This window comes from Salmo trutta, unplaced genomic scaffold, assembly GCF_901001165.1.
Source record: "Salmo trutta unplaced genomic scaffold, fSalTru1.1, whole genome shotgun sequence".
In the NCBI taxonomy this organism is placed as follows: Eukaryota; Metazoa; Chordata; class Actinopteri; order Salmoniformes; family Salmonidae; genus Salmo; species Salmo trutta.
In genome coordinates, this window is record NW_021823319.1 from 230,336 (window position 1) to 254,470 (window position 24,135).

A 24,135-nucleotide genomic window follows, 5' to 3' on the forward strand; every position below is an offset into this window, starting at 1 on the left:
TGTCTTAGTTTCAGAGGGAAGCTGGTTCCCCCATTGGGTTGCCAGGAGCACAGTGTTGTTTGGTTTGAAACCCTGGACTGTAGCTCTGGTCCTGCCACAGTGTTGTTTGACACCCTGGACTGTAGCTCTGGTCCTGACAGTGTTGTTTTGACACCCTGGACTGTAGCTCTGGTCCTGACACAGTGTTGTTTGAAACCCTGGACTGTAGCTCTGGTCCTGACACAGTGTTGTTTGAAACCCTGGACTGTAGCTCTGGTCCTGACAGTGTTGTTTGTAACCCTGGACTGTAGCTCTGGTCCTGACACAGTGTTGTTTGAAACCCTGGACTGTAGCTCTGGTCCTGACACAGTGTTGTTTGAAACCCTGGAATGTAGCTCTGGTCCTGACACAGTGTTGTTTGAAACCCTGGACTGTAGCTCTGGTCCTGACACAGTGTTGTTTGAAACCCTGGACTGTAGCTCTAGTCCTGACAGTGTTGTTTGAAACCCTGGACTGTAGCTCTGGTCCTGACAGTGTTGTTTGAAACCCTGGACTGTAGCTCTGGTCCTGACACAGTGTTGTTTGAAACCCTGGACTGTAGTTCTGGTCCTGACACAGTGTTGTTTGAAACCCTGGACTGTAGCTCTAGTCCTGACAGTGTTGTTTGAAACCCTGGACTGTAGCTCTGGTCCTGACACAGTGTTGTATGAGACCCTGGACTGTAGCTCTGGTCCTGACACAGTGTTGTTTGAAACCCTGGACTGTAGCTCTGGTCCTGACACAGTGTTGTTTGAAACCCTGGACTGTAGCTCTGGTCCTGACACAGTGTTGTTTGAAACCCTGGACTGTAGCTCTGGTCCTGACAGTGTTGTTTGAAACCCTGGACTGTAGCTCTGGTCCTGACAGTGTTGTTTGAAACCCTGGACTGTAGCTCTGGTCCTGACAGTGTTGTTTGACACCCTGGACTGTCGCTCTGGTCCTGACACAGTGTTGTTTGAAACCCTGGACTGTAGCTCTGGTCCTGACAGTGTTATTTGAAACCCTGGACTGTAGCTCTGTAGATGTGTAAATCTCACTCTTATAAAGCTTACTATTCTTTTTCTTCAATTTGCGTCACTTGATTATCTCTGTCTTTGTTTCCCCTCTTTCCTCCTACGTTTTCTTCATCCTCTCTTCAGTCTGTTCTGCAAACTGGGACTTCTTGTCAGACATAGGATATCATTGTTTGGTAAGAAGGCTGTGAAGAGTGTGCTTCTAAGGATAGTGTGGATATTTGGATATATGTCCCAAATGGCTCCCTATTCCCTATAAAGTGCACTACTTTTGACGAGATCCCTATGCACAATAAAGGGAATAGGGTGTCATTTGGGACACATCCTATAGTGTAATGCTGGGTCTAATACCTATGTCCCAAGCTCCTACCTCTGTTGCCTACCCCTGGTCCCAGGTCCTACCCCTGGTCCCAGGTCCTACCCCTGGTCCCAGCTCCTACCCCTGGTCCCATCTCCTACCCCTGGTCCCAGCTCCTACCCCTGGCCCCCAGCTCCTACCCCTGGTCCCAGCTCCTACCCCTGGTCCCACCTCCTACCCCTGGTCCCAGCTCCTACCCCTGGTCCCAGGTCCTACCCCTGGTCCCAGCTCCTACCCCTGGTCCCAGGTCCTACCCCTGGTCCCCAGCTCCTACCCCTGGTCCCAGCTCCTACCCCTGGTCCCAGCTCCTACCCCTGGTCCCAGGTCCTACCCCTGGTCCCAGCTCCTACCCCTGGTCCCCAGCTCCTACCCCTGGTCCCAGCTCCTACCCCTGGTCCCAGCTCCTACCCCTGGTCCCCAGCTCCTACCCCTGGCCCCCAGCTCCTACCCCTGGTTGGTCCCCAGCTCCTACCCCTGGTTGGTCCCAGCTCCTACCCCTGGTCCCCAGCTCCTACCCCTGGTCCCCAGCTCCTACCCCTGGTCCCCAGCTCCTACCCCTGGTTGGTCCCAGCTCCTACCCCTGGTCCCCAGCTCCTACCCCTGGTCCCCAGCTCCTACCCCTGGTCCCCAGCCCCTACCCCTGGTCCCCAGCTCCTACCCCTGGTCCCAGCTCCTACCCCTGGTCCCCAGCTCCTACCCCTGGTCCCCAGCTCCTACCCCTGGTTGGTCCCAGCTCCTACCCCTGGTCCCAGCTCTTACCCCTGGTCCCACCTCCTACCCCTGGTCCCAGGTCCTACCCCTGGTCCCAGGTCCTACCCCTGGTCCCAGGTCCTACCCCTGGTCCCAGGTCCTACCCCTGGTCCCCAGCTCCTACCCCTGGTCCCCAGCTCCTACCCCTGGTCCCAGCTCCTACCCCTGGTCCCAGCTCCTACCCCTGGTCCCAGCTCCTACCCCTGGTCCCAGCTCCTACCCCTGGTCCCCAGCTCCTACCCCTGGTCCCAGCTCCTACCCCTGGTCCCAGCTCCTACCCCTGGTTGGTCCCAGCTCCTAGCCCTGGTCCCAGGTCCTACCCCTGGTCCCAGCTCTTACCCCTGGTTGGTCCCAGCTCCTACCCCTGGTCCCAGCTCTTACCCCTGGTTGGTCCCAGCTCCTACCCCTGGTCCCAGCTCCTACCCCTGGTCCCAGGTCCTACCCCTGGTCCCAGCTCCTACCCCTGGTCCCAGCTCCTACCCCTGGTTGGTCCCCAGCTCCTACCCCTGGTTGGTCCCAGCTCCTACCCCTGGTCCCAGCTCTTACCCCTGGTTGGTCCAAGGTCCTACCCCTGGTCCCCAGCTCCTACCCCTGGTCCCCAGCTCCTACCCCTGGTCCCAGCTCCTACCCCTGGTTGGTCCCCAGCTCCTACCCCTGGTCCCAGCTCCTACCCCTGGTCCCAGCTCCTACCACTGGTCCCCAGCTCCTACCCCTGGTCCCCAGGTCCTACCCCTGGTCCCCAGCTCCTACCCCTGGTCCCCAGCTCCTACCCCTGGTTGGTCCCAGCTCCTACCCCTGGTCCCCAGCTCCTACCCCTGGTCCCCAGCTCCTACCCCTGGTCCCAGCTCCTACCCCTGGTCCCCAGCTCCTACCCCTGGTCCCAGCTCCTACCCCTGGTTGGTCCCAGCTGCTACCCCTGGTCCCAGCTCCTACCCCTGGACCCCAGCTCCTACCCCTGGTCCCAGCTCCTACCCCTGGTCCCAGCTCCTACCCCTGGTCCCCAGCTCCTACCCCTGGTCCCAGCTCCTACCCCTGGTCCCCAGCTCCTACCCCTGGTTGGTCCCAGCTCCTACCCCTGGTCCCCAGCTCCTACCCCTGGTCCCCAGCTCCTACCCCTGATCCCAGCTCCTACCCCTGGTCCCCAGCTCCTACCCCTGGTCCCCAGCTCCTACCCCTGGTCCCAGCTCCTACCCCTGGTCCCAGCTCCTACCCCGGGTCCCAGCTCCTACCCCTGGTCCCAGCTCCTACCCCTGGTCCCAGCTCCTACCCCTGGTTGGTCCCAGCTCTTACCCCTGGTTGGTCCCAGCTCTTACCCCTGGTTGGTCCCAGCGCCTACCCCTGGTCCCAGGTCCTACCCCTGGTCCCAGCTCTTACCCCTGGTTGGTCCCAGCTCCTACCCCTGGTCCCAGCTCTTACCCCTGGTTGGTCCCAGCTCCTACCCCTGGTCCCAGCTCCTACCCCTGGTCCCAGGTCCTACCCCTGGTCCCAGCTCCTACCCCTGGTCCCAGCTCCTACCCCTGGTTGGTCCCCAGCTCCTACCCCTGGTTGGTCCCAGCTCCTACCCCTGGTCCCAGCTCCTACCCCTGGTCCCAGCTCCTACCCCTGGTCCCCAGGTCCTACCCCTGGTCCCCAGCTCCTACCCCTGGTCCCCAGCTCCTACCCCTGGTTGGTCCCAGCTCCTACCCCTGGTCCCCATCTCCTACCCCTGGTCCCCAGCTCCTACCCCTGGTCCCAGCTCCTACCCCTGGTCCCCAGCTCCTACCCCTGGTCCCCAGCTCCTACCCCTGGTCCCAGCTCCTACCCCTGGTCCCAGCTCCCACCCCTGGTTGGTCCCCAGCTCCTACCCCTGGTCCCAGCTCCTACCCCTGGTCCCAGCTCCTACCCCTGGCCCCAGCTCCTACCCCTGGTCCCCAGCTCCTACCCCTGGTCCCCAGCTCCTACCCCTGGTTGGTCCCCAGCTCCTACCCCTGGTTGGTCCCCAGCTCCTACCCCTGGTCCCAGCTCCTACCCCTGGTCCCCAGCTCCTACCCCTGGTCCCAGCTCCTACCCCTGGTTGGTCCCAGCTCCTACCCCTGGTCCCAGCTCCTACCCCTGTACCCCAGCTCCTACCCCTGGTCCCAGCTCCTACCCCTGGTCCCAGCTCCTACCCCTGGTCCCCAGCTCCTACCCCTGGTCCCAGCTCCTACCCCTGGTCCCCAGCTCCTACCCCTGGTTGGTCCCAGCTCCTACCCCTGGTCCCCAGCTCCTACCCCTGGTCCCCAGCTCCTACCCCTGGTCCCAGCTCCTAACCCTGGTCCCCAGCTCTTACCCCTGGTTGGTCCCAGCTCCTACCCCTGGTCCCAGGTCCTACCCCTGGTCCCAGCTCTTACCCCTGGTTGGTCCCAGCTCCTACCCCTGGTCCCAGCTCTTACCCCTGGTTGGTCCCAGCTCCTACCTCTGGTCCCAGCTCCTACCCCTGGTTGGTCCCCAGCTCCTACCCCTGGTTGGTCCCAGCTCCTACCCCTGGTCCCAGCTCTTACCCCTGGTTGGTCCAAGGTCCTACCCCTGGTCCCCAGCTCCTACCCCTGGTCCCCAGCTCCTACCCCTGGTCCCAGCTCCTACCCCTGGTTGGTCCCCAGCTCCTACCCCTGGTCCCAGCTCCTACCCCTGGTCCCAGCTCCTACCCCTGGTCCCCAGGTCCTACCCCTGGTCCCCAGCTCCTACCCCTGGTCCCCAGCTCCTACCCCTGGTTGGTCCCAGCTCCTACCCCTGGTCCCCAGCTCCTACCCCTGGTCCCCAGCTCCTACCCCTGGTCCCAGCTCCTACCCCTGGTCCCCAGCTCCTACCCCTGGTCCCCAGCTCCTACCCCTGGTCCCAGCTCCTACCCCTGGTCCCAGCTCCCACCCCTGGTTGGTCCCCCAGCTCCTACCCCTGGTCCCAGCTCCTACCCCTGGTCCCAGCTCCTACCCCTGGCCCCAGCTCCTACCCCTGGTCCCCAGCTCCTACCCCTGGTTGGTCCCCAGCTCCTACCCCTGGTTGGTCCCCAGCTCCTACCCTGGTTGGTCCCCAGCTCCTACCCTGGTCCCAGCTCCTACCCCTGGTTCCCCAGCTCCTACCCCTGGTCCCAGCTCCTACCCCTGGTTGGTCCCAGCTCCTACCCCTGGTCCCAGCTCCTACCCCTGTACCCCAGCTCCTACCCCTGGTCCCAGCTCCTACCCCTGGTCCCAGCTCCTACCCCTGGTCCCCAGCTCCTACCCCTGGTCCCCAGCTCCTACCCCTGGTTGGTCCCAGCTCCTACCCCTGGTCCCCAGCTCCTACCCCTGGTCCCAGCTCCTACCCCTGGTCCCCAGCTCCTACCCCTGGTCCCAGCTCCTACCCCTGGTCCCCAGCTCCTACCCCTGGTCCCCAGCTCCTACCCCTGGTCCCAGCTCCTACCCCTGGTCCCAGCTCCTACCCCTGGTTGGTCCCCAGCTCCTACCCCTGGTCCCAGCTCCTACCCCTGGTCCCAGCTCCTACCCCTGGCCCCAGCTCCTACCCCTGGTCCCCAGCTCCTACCCCTGGTTGGTCCCCAGCTCCTACCCCTGGTCCCCAGCTCCTACCCCTGGTTGGTCCCCAGCTCCTACCCCTGGTTGGTCCCCAGCTCCTACCCCTGGTCCCAGCTCCTACCCCTGGTCCCCAGCTCCTACCCCTGGTCCCAGCTCCTACCCCTGGTTGGTCCCAGCTCCTACCCCTGGTCCCAGCTTCTACCCCTGGACCCCAGCTCCTACCCCTGGTCCCAGCTCCTACCCCTGGTCCCAGCTCCTACCCCTGGTCCCCAGCTCCTACCCCTGGTTGGTCCCCAGCTCCTACCCCTGGTCCCAGCTCCTACCCCTGGTCCCAGCTCCTACCCCTGGTCCCAGCTCCTACCCCTGGTTGGTCCCCAGCTCCTGGCCCCAGCTGGTTGGTCCCCAGCTCCTACCCCTGGTCCCAGCTCCTACCCCTGGTCCCAGCTCCTACCCCTGGTTGGTCCCAGCTCCTACCCCTGGTCCCAGCTCCTACCCCTGGTCCCCAGCTCCTACCCCTGGTCCCCAGCTCCTACCCCTGGTCCCCAGCTCCTACCCCTGGTTGGTCCCAGCTCCTACCCCTGGTCCCAGCTCCTACCCCTGGTCCCCAGCACCTACCCCTGGTCCCCAGCTCCTACCCCTGGTCCCAGCTCCTAACCCTGGTCCCAGCTCCTACCCCTGGTCCCAGCTCCTACCCCTGGTCCCAGCTCCTACCCCTGGTCCCAGGTCCTACCCCTGGTCCCAGCTCCTACCCCTGGTCCCCAGTGTGTGATCTGTCCATCTAAACCTACGTGAGTGTGGTCTTAAGTAGTAGCAGTACACTGGACCCTGTGGTTCTGTATTGATGCATGTCTCAGCTCTACACTGGACCCTGTGGGTTCTGTATCGATGCATGTCTCAGCTCTACACTGGACCCTGTGGGTTCTGTATCGATGCATGTCTCATCTCTACACTGGACCCTGTGGGTTCTGTATCGATGCATGTCTCAGCTCTACACTGGACTCTGTGGTTCTGTATCGATGCATGTCTCAGCTCTACACTGGACCCTGTGGGTTCTGTATCGATGCATGTCTCAGCTCTACACTGGACCCTGTGGGTTCTGTATCGATGCATGTCTCAGCTCTACACTGGACCCTGTGGTTCTGTATCGTTGCGTCCCTCAGCTCGTCTATATGCCGTGGTGCTACAGTACTACTCATGTTGTAACACTGCCTCATGTCTACACACAGGAAGCCATGCTACCTCCATAGTCAACTGTCTTCACATTCTGGGCCAGACACTGGACGCCAGGTGAGTGACCTTTATGAACCCTATTCATATGGAAGTCATATTGAGGGGGTTTGGATCCCCATTAGCTGATGCCATGATGTGTTCAAAGTTGTTTTCTCAACATGTTTGTTTCACCATTACCCACTGGATTTATAATCTAGCCCCGATACTGTAAGAATCCAGCCATCTCTCACCATTACCCACTGGATTTATAATCTAGCCCCGATACTGTGAGAATCCAGCCATCTCTCACTATGTTTCACCATTACCCACTGGATTTATAATCTAGCCCCGATACTGTGAGAATCCAGCCATCTCTCACCATGTTTCACCATTACCCACTGGATTTATAATCTAGCCCCGATACTGTAAGAATCCAGCCATCTCTCACCATGTTTGTTTCACCATTACCCACTGGATTTATAATCTAGCCCCGATACTGTAAGAATCCAGCCATCTCTCACCATGTTTGTTTCACCATTACCCACTGGATTTATAATCTAGCCCCGATACTGTGAGAATCCAGCCATCCCTCACCATGTTTGACCATTACCCACTGGAGTTATAATCTAGCCCCGATACTGTGAGAATCCAGCCATCTCTCACCATGTTGTCTGCATCCCCACAACCTGTGCATTTGGGATAGCTTGGTGTGATTGTGAGTTAATGTTTGCTTTGGTATCTACATTTATAATAATCTGTGCCATTAAGCAGACACTTTTATCCTAAACCACCTACAGTCATTTGTGTGTGTGTGTGTGTGTGTGTGTGTGTGTGTGTGTGTGTGTGTGTGTGTGTGTGTGTGTGTGTGTGTGTGTGTGTGTGTGTGTGTACGTGTGTGTGTGCGTGCGTGCGTGCGTGTGTCTGTGCATACATTTTAAGTCTGGGTGGCCCCCGGGATTCAAACCCCCCACAATCCTGGTCGGTACCAGTGGCCACGCTCTACCCAACTGATCGTAATATAATCTGCGTCTGTTCTCCAGGACGGTGATGAAGACGGGTCTGGAGACGGTGAAGGCGGCGTTGAGGGCGTTCTTCGACAACGCTGCCGAGGACTTGGAGAAGACTTTAGAGAACCTGAAACAGGGCCAGTTCACTCACAGTCACTCCCAGCCTAAAGGAGTAACTCAGATCATCAACTACACCAGCGTAGCCCTGCTCCCTGTCCTCTCCTCCCTGTTCGAACACATCGGACAGAACCTCTTCGGGGAAGACCTCATATGTACGCATACCTGTAGATCATTTGTTTTTGCTGAACAAAACCTGACGAGAGCTTTGTAGCACCACCTACTGGCCAATGATGAAAATGCATTTCCCTGTGTCTCAAGCCCCCTCATTAGGCATTGTTAATTTAAAAAGGTTTTTATGTATAGCTGGTTTATTAAAAGGACCAATAAATATAAGCGAAGGCCTTTTTGAACCCCTAATGTTTTAATGTAGTCCAACTATAGCGTCCTGTAATGGTCAAACCTGTAGGTCCTCTGTTTTAATGTAGTCCAACTATAGCGTCCTGTAATGGTCAAACCTGTAGGTCCTCTGTTTTAATGTAGTCCAACTATAGCGTCCTGTAATGGTCAAACCTGTAGGTCCTCTGTTTTATTGTAGTCCAACTATAGCGTCCTGTAATGGTCAAACCTGTAGGTCCTCTGTTTTAATGTAGTCCAACTATAGCGTCCTGTAATGGTCAAACCTGTAGGTCCTCTGTTTTAATGTAGTCCAACTATAGCGTCCTGTAATGGTCAAACCTGTAGGTCCTCTGTTTTAATGTAGTCCAACTATAGCGTCCTGTAATGGTCAAACCTGTAGGTCCTCTGTTTTAATGTAGTCCAACTATAGCGTCCTGTAATGGTCAAACCTGTAGGTCCTCTGTTTTATTGTAGTCCAACTATAGCGTCCTGTCATGGTCAAACCTGTAGGTCCTCTGTTTTAATGTAGTCCAACTATAGCGTCCTGTAATGGTCAAACCTGTAGGTCCTCTGTTTTAATGTAGTCCAACTATAGCGTCCTGTAATGGTCAAACCTGTAGGTCCTCTGTTTTAATGTAGTCCAACTATAGCGTCCTGTAATGGTCAAACCTGTAGGTCCTCTGTTTTAATGTAGTCCAACTATAGCGTCCTGTAATGGTCAAACCTGTAGGTCCTCTGTTTTATTGTAGTCCAACTATAGCGTCCTGTAATGGTCAAACCTGTAGGTCCTCTGTTTTAATGTAGTCCAACTATAGCGTCCTGTAATGGTCAAACCTGTAGGTCCTCTGTTTTAATGTAGTCCAACTATAGCGTCCTGTAATGGTCAAACCTGTAGGTCCTCTGTTTTAATGTAGTCCAACTATAGCGTCCTGTAATGGTCAAACCTGTAGGTCCTCTGTTTTAATGTAGTCCAACTATAGCGTCCTGTAATGGTCAAACCTGTAGGTCCTCTGTTTTAATGTAGTCCAACTATAGCGTCCTGTAATGGTCAAACCTGTAGGTCCTCTGTGTACATTGACTTCCCTTGTTGTCTTCACAGTGGATGATGTCCAGGTGTCGTGTTACAGGATACTCAACAGCCTGTATAGTCTTGGTACCAACAACAGCATCTACGTAGAAAGGTAACGTCAAAATGAATTCAATGTGAATATGATGATTAAGAGGGAAGATAGAGTGTCTTGGAACTGATCAGCTGGCAAAACTGGTTGAAATGGATTAAAAATAACCAGCTAGGCCATTCATGTCCACAACAGAAATGTATAATTAGGGGTTCAAGCAGAGAAGCTGAGTGAGACCCTATTGTATTTAATTAGTGGTTCAAGCAGAGAAGCTGGGTGAGACCCTATTGTATTTATTTAGGGGTTCAAGCAGAGAAGCTGGGTGAGACCCTATTGTATTTAATTAGGGGTTCAAGCAGAGAAGCTGGGTGAGACCCTATTCTGTTTAATTAGGTGTTCAAGCAGAGAAGCTGGGTGAGACCCTATTGTATTTAATTAGGGGTTCAAGCAGAGAAGCTAGGTGAGACCCTATTGTATTTAATTAGTGGTTCAAGCAGAGAAGCTGGGTGAGACCCTATTGTATTTAATTAGGTGTTCAAGCAGAGAAGCTGGGTGAGACCCTATTGTATTTAATTAGGGGTTCAAGCAGAGAAGCTAGGTGAGACCCTATTGTATTTAATTAGTGGTTCAAGCAGAGAAGCTGGGTGAGACCCTATTGTATTTAATTAGGGGTTCAAGCAGAGAAGCTGAGTGAGACCTTATTGTATTTAATTAGGGGTTCAAGCAGAGAAGCTGAGTGAGACCTTATTGTATTTAATTAGGGGTTCAAGCAGAGAAGCTGAGTGAGACCTTATTGTATTTAATTAGTGGTTCAAGCAGAGAAGCTGGGTGAGACCCTATTGTATTTAATTAGGGGTTCAAGCAGAGAAGCTGAGTGAGACCTTATTGTATTTAATTAGTGGTTCAAGCAGAGAAGCTGGGTGAGACCCTATTGTATTTAATTAGGGGTTCAAGCAGAGAAGCTGGGTGAGACCCTATTGTATTTAATTAGGGGTTCAAGCAGAGAAGCTGAGTGAGACCTTATTGTATTTAATTAGTGGTTCAAGCAGAGAAGCTGAGTGAGACCCTATTGTATTTAATTAGGGGTTCAAGCAGAGAAGCTGAGTGAGACCTTATTGTATTTAATTAGTGGTTCAAGCAGAGAAGCTGGGTGAGACCCTATTGTATTTAATTAGGGGTTCAAGCAGAGAAGCTGGGTGAGACCCTATTGTATTTATTTAGTGGTTCAAGCAGAGAAGCTGGGTGAGACCCTATTGTATTTAATAAGGGGTTCAAGCAGAGAAGCTGAGTGAGACCCTATTGTATTTAATTAGTGGTTCAAGCAGAGAAGCTGAGTGAGACCCTATTGTATTTAATTAGGGGTTCAAGCAGAGAAGCTGAGTGAGACCCTATTGTATTTCAAATCAAATCAAAAATCAAATCAAATTTATTTATATAGCCCTTCGTACATCAGCTGAAATCTCAAAGTGCTGTACAGAAACCCAGCCTAAAACCCCAAACAGCAAGCAATGCATGTGAAAGAAGCACGGTGGCTGGGAAAAACTCCCTAGGAAAAACTCCTGAGAAAGGCCAAAAACCTAGGAAGAAACCTAGAGAGGAACCAGGCTATGAGGGGTGGCCAGTCCTCTTCTGGCTGTGCCGGGTGGATATTATAACAGAACATGGTCAAGATGTTAAAATGTTCGTAAATGACCAGCATGGTCAAATAATAATAATCATAGTAATTGTCGAGGGTGCAACAAGCACGTCCGGTGAAACAGGTCAGGGTTCCGTAGCCGCAGGCAGAACAGTTGAAACTGGAGCAGCAGCATGGCCAGGTGGACTGGGGACAGCAAGGAGTCATCATGCCAGGTAGTCCTGAGGCATGGTCCTAGGGCTCAGGTCCTCCGAGAGAAAGAAAGGAAGAGAGAATTAGAGAGAGCATATTTACATTCACACAGGACACCGGATAAGACAAGAGAAATACTCCAGATGTAACAGACTGACCCTAGCCCCCCGACACATAAACTACTGCAGCATAAATACTGGAGGCTGAGACAGGAGGGATCAGAAGACACTGTGGCCCCATCCGATGATACCCCCGGACAGGGCCAAACAGGCAGGATATAACCCCACCCACTTTGCCAAAGCACAGCCCCCACACCACTAGAGGGATATCTACAACCACCAACTTACCGTCCGAAGACAAGGCCGAGTATAGCCCACAAAGATGTCCGCCACGGCACAACCCAAGGGGGGGGGCGCCAACCCAGACAGGAAGACCACGTCAGTGGCTCAACCTACTCAAGTGACGCACCCCTCCCATGGACGGCATGGAAGAACACCAGTAAGTCAGTGACTCAGCCCCTGTAAAAGGGTTAGAGGCAGAGAATCCCAGTGGGAAGAGGGGAACCGACAAGGCAGAGACAGCAAGGGCGGTTCGTTGCTCCAGCCTTTCCGTTCACCTTCACACTCCTGGGCCAGACTATACTTAATCATAGGACCTACTGAAGAGATAAGTCTTCAGTAAAGACTTAAAGGTTGAGACTGAGTCTGCGTCTCTCACATGGGTAGGCAGACCATTCCATAAAAATGGAGCTCTATAGGAGAAAGCCCTACCTCCAGCCGTTTGCTTAGAAATTCTAGGGACAATTAGGAGGCCTGCGTCTTGTGACCGTATTTAATTAGTGGTTCGAGCAGAGAAGCTGTGTGAGACCCTGTTGTATTTAATTAGGGGTTCAAGCAGAGAAGCTGGGTGAGACCCTATTGTATTTAATTAGGGGTTCAAGCAGAAGCTGGGTGAGACCCTATTGTATTTAATTAGGGGTTCAAGCAGAGAAGCTGAGTGAGACCCTATTGTATTTAATTAGGGGTTCAAGCAGAGAAGCTGGCTGAGACCCTATTGTATTTAATTAGGGGTTCAAGCAGAGAAGCTGGGTGAGACCCTATTGTATTTAATTAGGGGTTCAAGCAGAGAAGCTGAGTGAGACCCTATTGTATTTAATTAGGGGTTCAAGCAGAGAAGCTGGGTGAGACCTTATTGTATTTGTTGCCAATGATAATCATTTTCCTTCTTCTGACGATTTGGTGAAAAAATGCCTAGGAGGCTGTACCTTTGCGTGATGATAAAGAGCCACACCCTCTAATGGAACGCCCTTTTATTTGAATATTACCACCCAGCAGCTTGGCATTGTTGATCAATCAGAAACAACTACAAAGTTATTCCTCTTTGCGACTGTGATGAGCCAAACAGCCATGGAATCAAACAGCCATGGAGCCATACAGCCAAACAGCCATGGACCCAAACAGCAAAACAGCCATGGAACCATACAGCCATACAGCCATGGAACCATACAGCCATACAGCCATGGACCCAAACAGCAAAACAGCCATGGAGCCAGACAGCAAAACAGCCATGGAGCCAGACAGCCATGGAGCCAAGGAGCCATACAGCCATGGAACCAAACAGCCATGGAACCAAACAGCCATGGAACCAAACAGCCATGGAACCAAACAGCCATGGAGCCATACAGCCATGGAGCCATACAGCCATGGAGCCATACAGCCATGGAACCAAGGAGCCATACAGCCATGGAGCCATACAGCCATGGAGCCAAACAGCCATGGAACCAAGGAGCCATACAGCCATGAAACCAAACAGCCATGGAACCAAGGAGCCATACAGCCATGGAGCCAAACAGCCATGGAACCAAACAGCCATGGAACCAAACAGCCATGGAGCCAAACAGCCATGGAGCCATACAGCCATGGAGCCATACAGCCATGGAGCCAAACAGCCATGGAGCCAAACAGCCATGGAGCCAAACAGCCATGGAGCCAAACAGCCATGGAGCCAAACAGCCATGGAGCCATACAGCCATGGAACCAAACAACCAAGGAGCCAAACAGCCATGGAACCAAACAGCCATGGACCCAAACAACCAAGGAGCCAAACAGCCATGGAACCAAACAGCCATGGACCCAAACAGCCATGGACCCAAACAGCCATGGACCCAAACAGCCATGGACCCAAACAGCCATGGACCCAAACAGCCATGGAACCAGAAAGTTATTCTTTCTAACTATTTCCATGGTTCATTCACAGCCTCAATTTATGGAAGATGCCAGAACTTTGGACATAACAGGACAGGCCATTGGATTCCATCTGGGGGGGTTCTCTAAACCAATGCTTATGACACATTCAGAACCAGAACCAGCCATAAGGTTAGCGCGCTAGATAAGGTTAGCGCGCTAGATAGGGTTAGCGCGCTAGATAAGGTTAGCGCGCTAGATAAGGTTAGCGCGCTAGATAAGGTTAGCGAGCTAGATAAGGTTAGCGCGCTAGATAAGGTTAGCGCGCTAGATAAGGTTAGCGCGCTAGATAAGGTTAGCGAGCTAGATAAGGTTAGCGCGCTAGATAAGGTTAGCGAGCTAGCTACACTGACAGCTGCCAGTGAACTATATGTTCATATTTATCAACACCACGTGGAAATTCACACACACAATTGGTGAATATACAGCACCAGTCAAAAATTTGGACACACCTACTCATTCAAGGGTTTTTCTTCATATTTACTATTTACTGGTTGAGAGAGTGAGCAAAGCTGTTATCAAGGCAAAGGGTGGCTGCTTTGAAGAATCTCAAATATAAAATATATTTTGATTTGTTTAAAAATGGCCACTAGATGGTAGCAGTGTATGTCCAAAGTTTTAGACAGATCCAATGAACCATTGCATTTCTGTTTCAAATGTTGTATCAAGACTGCCCAAATGTGCCTAATTGGTTTATTAATACATTTTGAAGTTCATAACTGTGCACTCTCCTCAAACAATAGCATGGTATTCTTTCACTGTAAATTGGACAGTGCAGTTATATTAACTATAATTTAAGCTTTCTGCCCACATCAGATATGTCTGTGTCCTGGGATTTTGTTTGTTTCTTACAACCTCATGCTAATCACATTAGCCTATGTTAGCTGAACTGTCCGTGGATGGGACACTGATCCTGAAGTTTTAACACTTTTTTGACAATGTAGAAAATAGTAAAAATAAAGAAAAACCCTTAAATGAGTAGGTGTGTCCAAACTTTTGACTTGTACTGTATACAAGTAGCCTTCATCATTCTTCTGAGGTGGAACCTAAATATGCATTTCCTCTCTTGGATAGGAAATGACATCAAAATAGTGATGGCTACTTCCTCTGGGGGGGATACTTTAAGGTCCACCATTTAGAATTTAGTGAAAAACACTTTAAATGCTTTACTCCTCTGGCTCTGAATGACTGATCTGTACAACACTTTGAAATACGGTATCTATGGACCAAGCTCTCACAAATTCTGTTTTTCCAGGATAGCATGTGAAACAACATGGCCGCTACTGACCAATAAACATTCACGTGACATGTCTTCACGACTTGATATGTGCTGAGGTCATTTTAATGGTTTTTCATAAAATCCCTACTTTGATTGACACTGGAAGTATGATAGATAATGACAATCTAAAAATGTCAATGTGTCCTGTAGAGAACCTTTGTTACGTGCGCCTCTAGGAAGAGGGAACACCCTGCTACAGCTCAACTCTCTGTGGAGGGAAAGAGGTATGGGGCCGTAGGTGGAGGTAAAGAGGTATGGGGCCGTAGGTGGAGGTAAGGAGGTATGGGGCCGTAGGTGGAGGTAAGGAGGTATGGGGCCGTAGGTGGAGGTATAGAGGTATGGGGCCGTAGGTGGAGGTAAGGAGGTATGGGACCGTAGGTGGAGGTATAGAGGTATGGGCAGTAGGTGGAGGTAAAGAGGTATGGGCAGTAGGTGGAGGTATAGAGGTATGGGACTGTAGGTGGAGGTATAGAGGTATGGGACTGTAGGTGGAGGTAAAGAGGTATGGGGCCGTAGGTGGAGGTAAAGAGGTATGGGGCCGTAGGTGGAGGTATAGAGGTATGGGACTGTAGGTGGAGGTATAGAGGTATGGGACTGTAGGTGGAGGTATAGAGGTATGGGGCCGTAGGTGGAGGTAAAGAGGTATGGGACCGTAGGTGGAGGTAAAGAGGTATGGGGCAGTAGGTGGAGGTAAAGAGGTATGGGACCGTAGGTGGAGGTATAGAGGTATGGGCCGTAGGTGGAGGTAAAGAGGTATGGGGCCGTAGGTGGAGGTATAGAGGTATGGGACTGTAGGTGTAGGTAAAGAGGTATGGGACTGTAGGTGGAGGTAAAGGGGTATGGGACCGTAGGTGGAGGTAAAGAGGTATGGGCAGTAGGTGGAGGTATAGAGGTCTGGGACTGTAGGTGGAGGTATAGAGGTATGGGACTGTAGGTGGAGGTATAGAGGTATGGGACTGTAGGTGGAGGTATAGAGGTATGGGCCGTAGGTGGAGGTAAAGAGGTATGGGACCGTAGGTGGAGGTAAGGAGGTATGGAACCGTAGGTGGAGGTAAGGAGGTATGGGACCGTAGGTGGAGGTAAGGAGGTATGGGCCGTAGGTGGAGGTAAAGAGGTACGGGACCGTAGGTGGAGGTAAGGAGGTACGGGACCGTAGGTGGAGGTAAGGAGGTACGGGACCGTAGGTGGAGGTAAGGAGGTATGGGGCCGTAGGTGGAGGTAAGGAGGTATGGGCCGTAGGTGCGAGTAAGGACGACAAAAGGCAGAGAATCACTGTTTACAAGGAATTTATTCCGTCACACTGTAATTTTGGGGAAAAGGGGCTGGACGGAACCAATGCAAAGAAAGTAAATATCAAAGCCCCCTCTCCTACCTTACCTGCCCACCCACTACTGACCTAACTAGCACCACCTGGTGACCTACCCACTACTGACCTAACTAGCACCGCCTGGTGACCTACCCACTACTGACCTAACTAGCACCACCTGGTGACCTACCCATTACTGACCTAACTAGCACCGCCTAGTGACCTACCCATTACTGACCAAACTAGCACCGCCTGGTGACCTACCCACTACTTACCTAACTAGCACCGCCTGGTGACCTACCCACTACTGACCTAACTAGCACCGCCTGGTGACCTACCCACTACTGACCTAACTAGCACCGCCTGGTGACCTACCCACTACTGACCTAACTAGCACCGCCTGGTGACCTACCCACTACTGACCTAACTAGCACCGCCTGGTGACCTACCCACTACTGACCTAACTAGCACCGCCTGGTGACCTACCCACTACTGACCTAACTAGCACCGCCTGGTGACCTACCCACTACTGACCTAACTAGCACCACCTGGTGACCTACCCACTACTGACCTAACTAGCACCGCCTGGTGACCTACCCACTACTGACCTAACTAGCACCGCCTGGTGACCTACCCACTACTGACCTAACTAGCACCGCCTGGTGACCTACCCACTACTGACCTAACTAGCACCGCCTGGTGACCTACCCACTACTGACCTAACTAGCACCACCTGGTGACCTACCCACTACTGACCTAACTAGCACCACCTGGTGACCTACCCCCTACTGACCTAACTAGCACTACCTGGTGACCTACCCACTACTGACCTAACTTAGCACCACCTGGTGACCTATCCACTACTGACCTAACTAGCACCACCTGGTGACCTACCCACTACTGACCTAACTAGCACCACCTGGTGACCTACCCATTACTGACCTAACTAGCACCACCTGGTGACCTACCCACTACTGACCTATCTAACACCACCTGGTGACCTACCCACTACTGACCTAACTAGCACCACCTGGTGACCTACCCACTACTGACCTAACTAGCACCACCTGTGACCTACCCACTACTGACCTATCTAACACCAACACCTGGTGACCTACCCACTACTGACCTAAACTAGCACCACCTGGTGACCTACCCACTACTGACCTATCTAACACCACCTGGTGACCTACCCACTACTGACCTAACTAGCACCACCTGGTGACCTACCCACTACTGACCTAACTAGCACCGCCTGGTGCACTAACAAAAATACAGGAGGTGGTCTGCCCAGGTCTTACCTAGTGTGCATAGACAGTAAACTACTACGGGTTATGTATGCCAGCGGGCCTCTTGCCTAAGCACTCCCCAGGTGCCTTCCCCTTCCCCCCTGGGAACAAAAACAGAATACAAATCGTTCAATAATCAAACAGTCCTCTTGGACAAAAACATACCTCCTCAGGACTGCTACAAAAATACTTCACAACGATTATACAGACCACTAAACGAACACACAGGAACATACCAAGAAGCGCTCTCGCTCTCTCTCTCTCTCTCTCTCTCTCTCTCTCTCTCACTCTCTCACTCTCACTCTCTCACTCTCACTCACTCTCTCACTCTCTCACTCTCTCTCTCTCTCTCTCTCTCTCTCTCTCTCACTCACTCACTCACTCACTCACTCACTCACTCACTCACTCACTCACTCACTCACTCACTCACTCACTCACTCACTCACTCACTCACTCACTCACTCACACAACCAACTCACTCACACAACCAACTCAGATCTATTCTCTCAGCAATCATCTCTCTCCTGAGCAACAGAACACTGGTTTATATCGCTTCAGGAGGGGTCTGTAATTGAAGACAGATGTTTCTGACGAGAGGGCGGGGTCAGCTCCAATTTACCATGGGAGTCGACCAATCAGCTGCTTGGGGGATTCCAGGAAGCCATTTTCCTGAAACACACACGCGTACAAATACACAAACCACAACAGAGAAACTGGAGAACGTAACAACCTTGTACAGACAATGTTGACACCACATTTCAAGCATTTACAACAAACATAATTTGTTCTGTGGCTCATTTTAATATTGCATTAAGTCTTGTAAAAGGATGGGACTGGGTTAGTTAAGCCAGTTATTCAGACTCTAGGTTATGTTTTCCTGAACATGAGCTGTCCCTCACTTTATCTCCTCCTCCTCCCTCCCCCTACCTCCTCTTTCTCCTCCTGCCTCTTCCTCCTTCCTCCCCTTCCTCCTCCTCCTCCGCTTCCTCCTTCCTCTCCCTACCTCCTCCTGCCCCTCCTCCGCTTCCTCCTTCCTCCTCCTTCTCCTCCTGCCCCTTCCTCCTCCTCCTCCGCTTCCTCCTTCCGCTCCCTACCTTCTCCTTCTCCTCCTGCCCCTTCCTCTGCTTCCTCCTTCCTCTCCCTACCTCCTCCTGCCCCTCCTCCGCTTCCTCCTTCCTCCTCCTTCTGCTCCTTCCTCCTCCTCCGCTTCCTCCTTCCGCTCCCTACCTTCTCCTTCTCCTCCTGCCCCTTCCTCCTCTTCCTCCTTCCTCTCCCTACCTCCTCCTGCCCCTCCTCCGCTTCCTCCTTCCTCCTCCTTCTGCTCCTTCCTCCTCCTCCGCTTCCTCCTTCCGCTCCCTACCTTCTCCTTCTCCTCCTGCCCCTTCCTCTGCTTCCTCCTTCCTCCCCATACCTCCTCCTTCTCCTCCTGCCCCTTCCTCCTCTTCCTCCTTCCTCTCCCTACCTCCTCCTGCCCCTCCTCCGCTTCCTCCTTCCTCCTCCTTCTGCTCCTTCCTCCTCCTCCGCTTCCTCCTTCCGCTCCCTACCTTCTCCTTCTCCTCCTGCCCCTTCCTCTGCTTCCTCCTTCCTCTCCCTACCTCCTCCTGCCCCTCCTCCGCTTCCTCCTTCCTCCTCCTTCTGCTCCTTCCTCCTCCTCCGCTTCCTCCTTCCGCTCCCTACCTTCTCCTTCTCCTCCTGCCCCTTCCTCTGCTTCCTCCCCATACCTCCTCCTTCTCCTCCTGCCCCTTCCTCCTCTTCCTCCTTCCTCCCCCTTCCTCCTGCAGGCAGCGTCCAGCCCTAGGTGAATGTCTTGCAGCGTTCTCGGGGGCGTTCCCTGTGGCCTTCCTGGAACCTGAGCTCAACAAGTTCAACAACTACTCCATCTACATTACCAAGGGCTCCCGGGACAGAACCGGTACTGTTGCAAACTATCCTTCAAGTGTTTTACAATCAAAGACAGGATGGGTTTGGATGAAGAGATAGAGAGAAGCTCTAAATTGAATTGTGGAATGACTGCATACAGTCTTTATGTCTCTCTCACTATCAACTTTTATCTCTCTGTCTCTCTCTCTCTCCCTCCACCCCCCCCCTCTCTCTCTCTCTCTCTCCACCCTTTCTCCCTCCACCCTCTCTCTCTCTCCCTCCACCCTCTCTCTTTCTCCCTCTCTCTCCCTCTACCCTCTCTCCCTCCACCCTCTCTCTCTCTCTCCCTCCACCCTCTCTCTCTCTTTCTCCCTCCACCCTCTCTCTCTTTCTCCCTCTCTCTCCCTCTACCCTCTCTCCCTCCACCCTCTCTCTCTCTCCCTCCACTTTCTCTCTCTGTCTCTCTCCCTTCACCCTCTCTCTCTGTCTCTCTCCCTCCACCCTCTCTCTCTCTCCCTCCACCTCCTCTCTCTGTCTCTCTCCCTTCACCCTCTCTCTCTGTCTCTCTCCCTTCACCCTCTCTCTCTGTCTCTCTCCCTCCACCCTCTCTCTCTCTCCCTCCACCTCCTCTCTCTGTCTCTCTCCCTTCACCCTCTCTCTCTGTCTCTCTCCCTCCACCCTCTCTCTCTCTCCCTCCACCTCCTCTCTCTGTCTCTCTCCCTTCACCCTCTCTCTCTGTCTCTCTCCCTTCACCCTCTCTCTCTGTCTCTCTCCCTCTACCCTCTCTCTTTCTTTCTCTCTTTCTTTCTCTCTCCCTCCACCCTCTCTTTCTTTATCTCTCTCTACCTCTCTTTTCCTCCCTCTCTCAATTTCCCACTCTCTCTCCTCTCTTCCCCGCTGCTCCCCCAGCTCTAGACCTGCCCTCCCAGGTAGGAGAGATGTGTCCAGTCATCCCGTCCCTGGAGAAGTCTCTGGAAGAGATCATGGATCTGGCTGAGTCCGGCCTGCACTACACACAGATGCCTCACGTTATGGAGGTAGAGACCGGTTTATTAACAGGAGACTGGTGGTTTATTAACTGGAGACTGGTGGTTTATTAACAGGAGACTGGTGGTTTATTAACTGGAGACTGGTGGTTTATTAACTGGAGACTGGTGGTTTATTAACAGGAGACTGGTGGTTTATTAACAGGAGACTGGTGGTTTATTAACTGGAGACTGGTGGTTTATTAACTGGAGACTGGTGGTTTATTAACAGGAGACTGGTGGTTTATTAACAGGAGACTGGTGGTTTATTAACAGGAGACTGGTGGTTTATTAACAGGAGACTGGTGGTTTATTAACAGGAGACTGGTGGTTTATTAACAGGAGACTGGTGGTTTATTAACAGGAGACTGGTGGTTTATTAAACCACCAGACACGCTGTCCTCCAGCCCATGGTATAAGACATGTAGGACACGCTGTCCTCCAGCCCATGTTTAAGACATGTAGGACACGCTGTCCTCCAGCCCAGGGTATAAGTCATGTAGGACACGCTGTCCTCCAGCCCAGGGTATAAGACATGTAGGACACGCTGTCCTCCAGTCCTCCAGCCCAGGGTATAAGACATGTAGGACACGCTGTCCTCCAGCCCAGGGTATAAGACATGTAGGACACGCTGTCCTCCAGCCCAGGGTATAAGTCATGTAGGACACGCTGTCCTCCAGCCCAGGGTATAAGACATGTAGGACACGCTGTCCTCCAGCCCAGGGTATAAGACATGTAGGACACGCTGTCCTCCAGCCCAGGGTATAAGACATGTAGGACACGCTGTCCTCCAGCCCAGGGTATAAGACATGTAGGACACGCTGTCCTCCAGCCCAGGGTATAAGACATGTAGGACACGCTGTCCTCCAGTCCTCCAGCCCAGGGTATAAGACATGTAGGACACGCTGTCCTCCAGCCCAGGGTATAAGACATGTAGGACACGCTGTCCTCCAGCCCAGGGTATAAGTCATGTAGGACACGCTGTCCTCCAGCCCAGGGTATAAGACATGTAGGACACGCTGTCCTCCAGCCCAGGGTATAAGTCATGTAGGACACGCTGTCCTCCAGCCCAGGGTATAAGACTTGTAGGACACGCTGTCCTCCAGCCCAGGGTATAAGACATGTAGGACACGCTGTCCTCCAGCCCATGGTATAAGACATGTAGGACATGAGCTGGTGCCTGCAAATCATGGCCTGGTACCACCAAATCATGGGCTGGTACCACCAAATCATGAGCTGGTGCCACCAAATCATGGGCTGGTGCCACCAAATCATGGGCTGGTGCCAACAAATCATGAGCTGGTGCCAACAAATCATGGGCTGGTGCCACCAAATCATGGGCTGGTGCCAACAAATCATGGGCTGGTGCCACCAACTGAAAAAGTTAGTGACCCCAGTGAGACCAGGGAGACATGTTGGTCTGGATCCCTGAGCTTACAAGAGATAAGAACATGATTGAAAAGACAACAATTCTTAAACATTTGATATGAGCACCCCCCCCCCCCCTGTCCTTACTTATCCTCAGGTGGTGCTGCCCATGCTATGCAGCTACATGTCTCACTGGTGGGAACACGGCCCAGAGAACAACCCTCCAGAGACCGCGGACAGCTGCTGTACTCACCTCACCTCAGACCACATGAACAGTCTCCTGGGCAACATCCTGAAGATCATCTATAATAACCTGGGGATCGACGAGGGGGCCTGGATGAAACGACTCGCAGGTAGAGAGACACACACCTTTTTACCTGCCACATGGTCAAAAGCACTTTAACCTACTTGTCAATGTCTTGGTTGTTATGTGTGTGTGTGTAGTTACCACGACGTCGTATGTCGTCGGGGGGGGGGGGAATCGTCAGCAATAATCATATATGCACATAGAATTGAATTTCACTGTTTGTACTGAAACTGTCTGCCTTAGGGAAGAAGCCCACTGTGGGCAGGCCACTCAGTAGCATTGAGTCAAAGGTAAATGTCAATGACATGTCTATCTCGGATCATTAAAAACAATCAAGTAACCCAGAAAAGGACTAAAAATAGCCCATTTTAACATATGTAGCTTGAGAAGTAAGGTTCATGAAATTAACAATTAACATCAGAATACATTCATATTCTGGCCATCTCTGAAACACACTTCGATCATTCATTTGATGCAGCAGTAGCATGGTTATAGAATATACAGGAAAGATAGAACTACAAATGGGGGAGGTGTTGCCATGTATATCCAGAGTCATATTCCTGTTAGGCTGAGAGAGGATCTCATGTCAGATGATGTGGAAGTAATACAGCTACAGGCCAGTGGTGGATGGTGGGATGGAGCTATAGGAGGACGGGCTCATTGTAATGGCCGGAATGGAATCAAAGGAACGGAGTCAAACAAAGGGGGGTTTCCATTCCGTTGTATTTATGCCGTTCCAGCCGTTACAATGAGCCCATCCTCCTATTGCTCCTCCCACCAGCCTCCACTGCTTCCGGTTCACCTAAAGCCTCACCTAAAGCCTTTTCTCGTAGGAAGTTGCTATAAACCACAGAGTGTTAAAAGTCAATATTTGGACTACATGTGTGAAATGCTTGATTATGTATGTGATATCAACAGGGAAGTATATTTTCTGGGTGACCCTAAATATAGACTGGTTGACATCAAGCTGCCCACTCAAAAATAAGTCTCAAGCTGTAACTGATGCCTGCTTACCTGGTTCAGGTTATCAGTCAACCTACCGGGTTATTTACAAACAGCATAGGAATGAAATCATCCGCATGTATTGATCACATCTTTACTAACGCTGCAGAAATCCACTCTAAAGCAGTATCCAAATCCATCTGATGCAGCGGTCATAATATAGTAGCCATATATAGGAAAACCAAAGTTCCAAAGGCTAGAGCTAAAATTGTGTGTAACGCGATCATACAAGAGGTGTTGTAATGATTCCTATGTCGAAGATGTGAAAAAATATTTGTTCATCTGACGTGTGTAATGAGGAACATCCTGACGACGCACTTGGAACATTTATGAATCTGCCACTTCCTGTTACTGATAGGTATGTGCCGATCACGAAACTGACTGTTAGAACTGACACTTCCTGTTACTGATAGGCATGTGCCCATCAGGAAACTGACTGTTAAAACTGCCACTTCCTGTTACTGATAGGCATGTGCCGATCAGGAAACTGACTGTTAGAGCTGACACTTCCTGTTACTGATAGGCGTGTGCCCATCAGGAAACTGACTGTTAGAACTGCCACTTCCTGTTACTGATAGGCATGTGCCGATCAGGAAACTGACTGTTAGAACTGCCATTTCCTGTTACTGATAGGCGTGTGCCCATCAAGAAACTGACTGTTAGAACTGCCAAATCCCCCATGGATAGATGATGATTTGAAAAACTGTGTGTCTGAGAGTGGCGAGGCGAAGGGAAATTACCAAATTAGTCAAACAACACAGCAGATTGACAAACATACAGTATATTGTGAAATCATGTAACTAAACAGACGGTGTGTTCCCTCAGGCCTGGAGGGAGGCAAAGGTCATTCCGCTGTCCAAAAATAGCAGAGCCCTCTTTAATGGTTCAATGGTTCAACACAACTGCCCAATTAGTCGGTTACCAGTGCTTAGCAAACGTTTGGAGAAAAAAAATGGTGTTTGACCAAATACAGGTATTTTACTGAATTAACAAATTAACAACAAGACTTTCAGCATGCTTATAGAGAAGGGCACTCAACATGCTCGGCACTGACACAAATGACTGATGATTGGCGGAAAGAAATTGATTGAAAAAATATTGTCGGAGCTGTTTTGTTTGACTTCAGTGTAGTTTTTGATATCATTGATCATAACCTATTGTTGAAAAAAAATGTA

At 52.0% G+C, this 24,135-nt stretch overlaps 1 protein-coding gene across 1 annotated transcript in view; it reads left to right on the forward strand.

The window, feature by feature from the left end:
• The window catches only part of LOC115190095 (ryanodine receptor 2), a 222,833-nt gene that overhangs the window by 139,916 nt on the left and 58,782 nt on the right, over positions 1-24,135 (forward strand). The window contains exons 43-49 of the mRNA XM_029748570.1: positions 1,158-1,207; positions 6,890-6,950; positions 7,913-8,151; positions 9,435-9,516; positions 19,180-19,310; positions 20,168-20,295; positions 21,809-22,004. Coding sequence (XP_029604430.1) covers positions 1,158-1,207; positions 6,890-6,950; positions 7,913-8,151; positions 9,435-9,516; positions 19,180-19,310; positions 20,168-20,295; positions 21,809-22,004 — 887 coding nt within the window. The remainder of the gene's footprint in view (positions 1-1,157; positions 1,208-6,889; positions 6,951-7,912; positions 8,152-9,434; positions 9,517-19,179; positions 19,311-20,167; positions 20,296-21,808; positions 22,005-24,135) is intronic.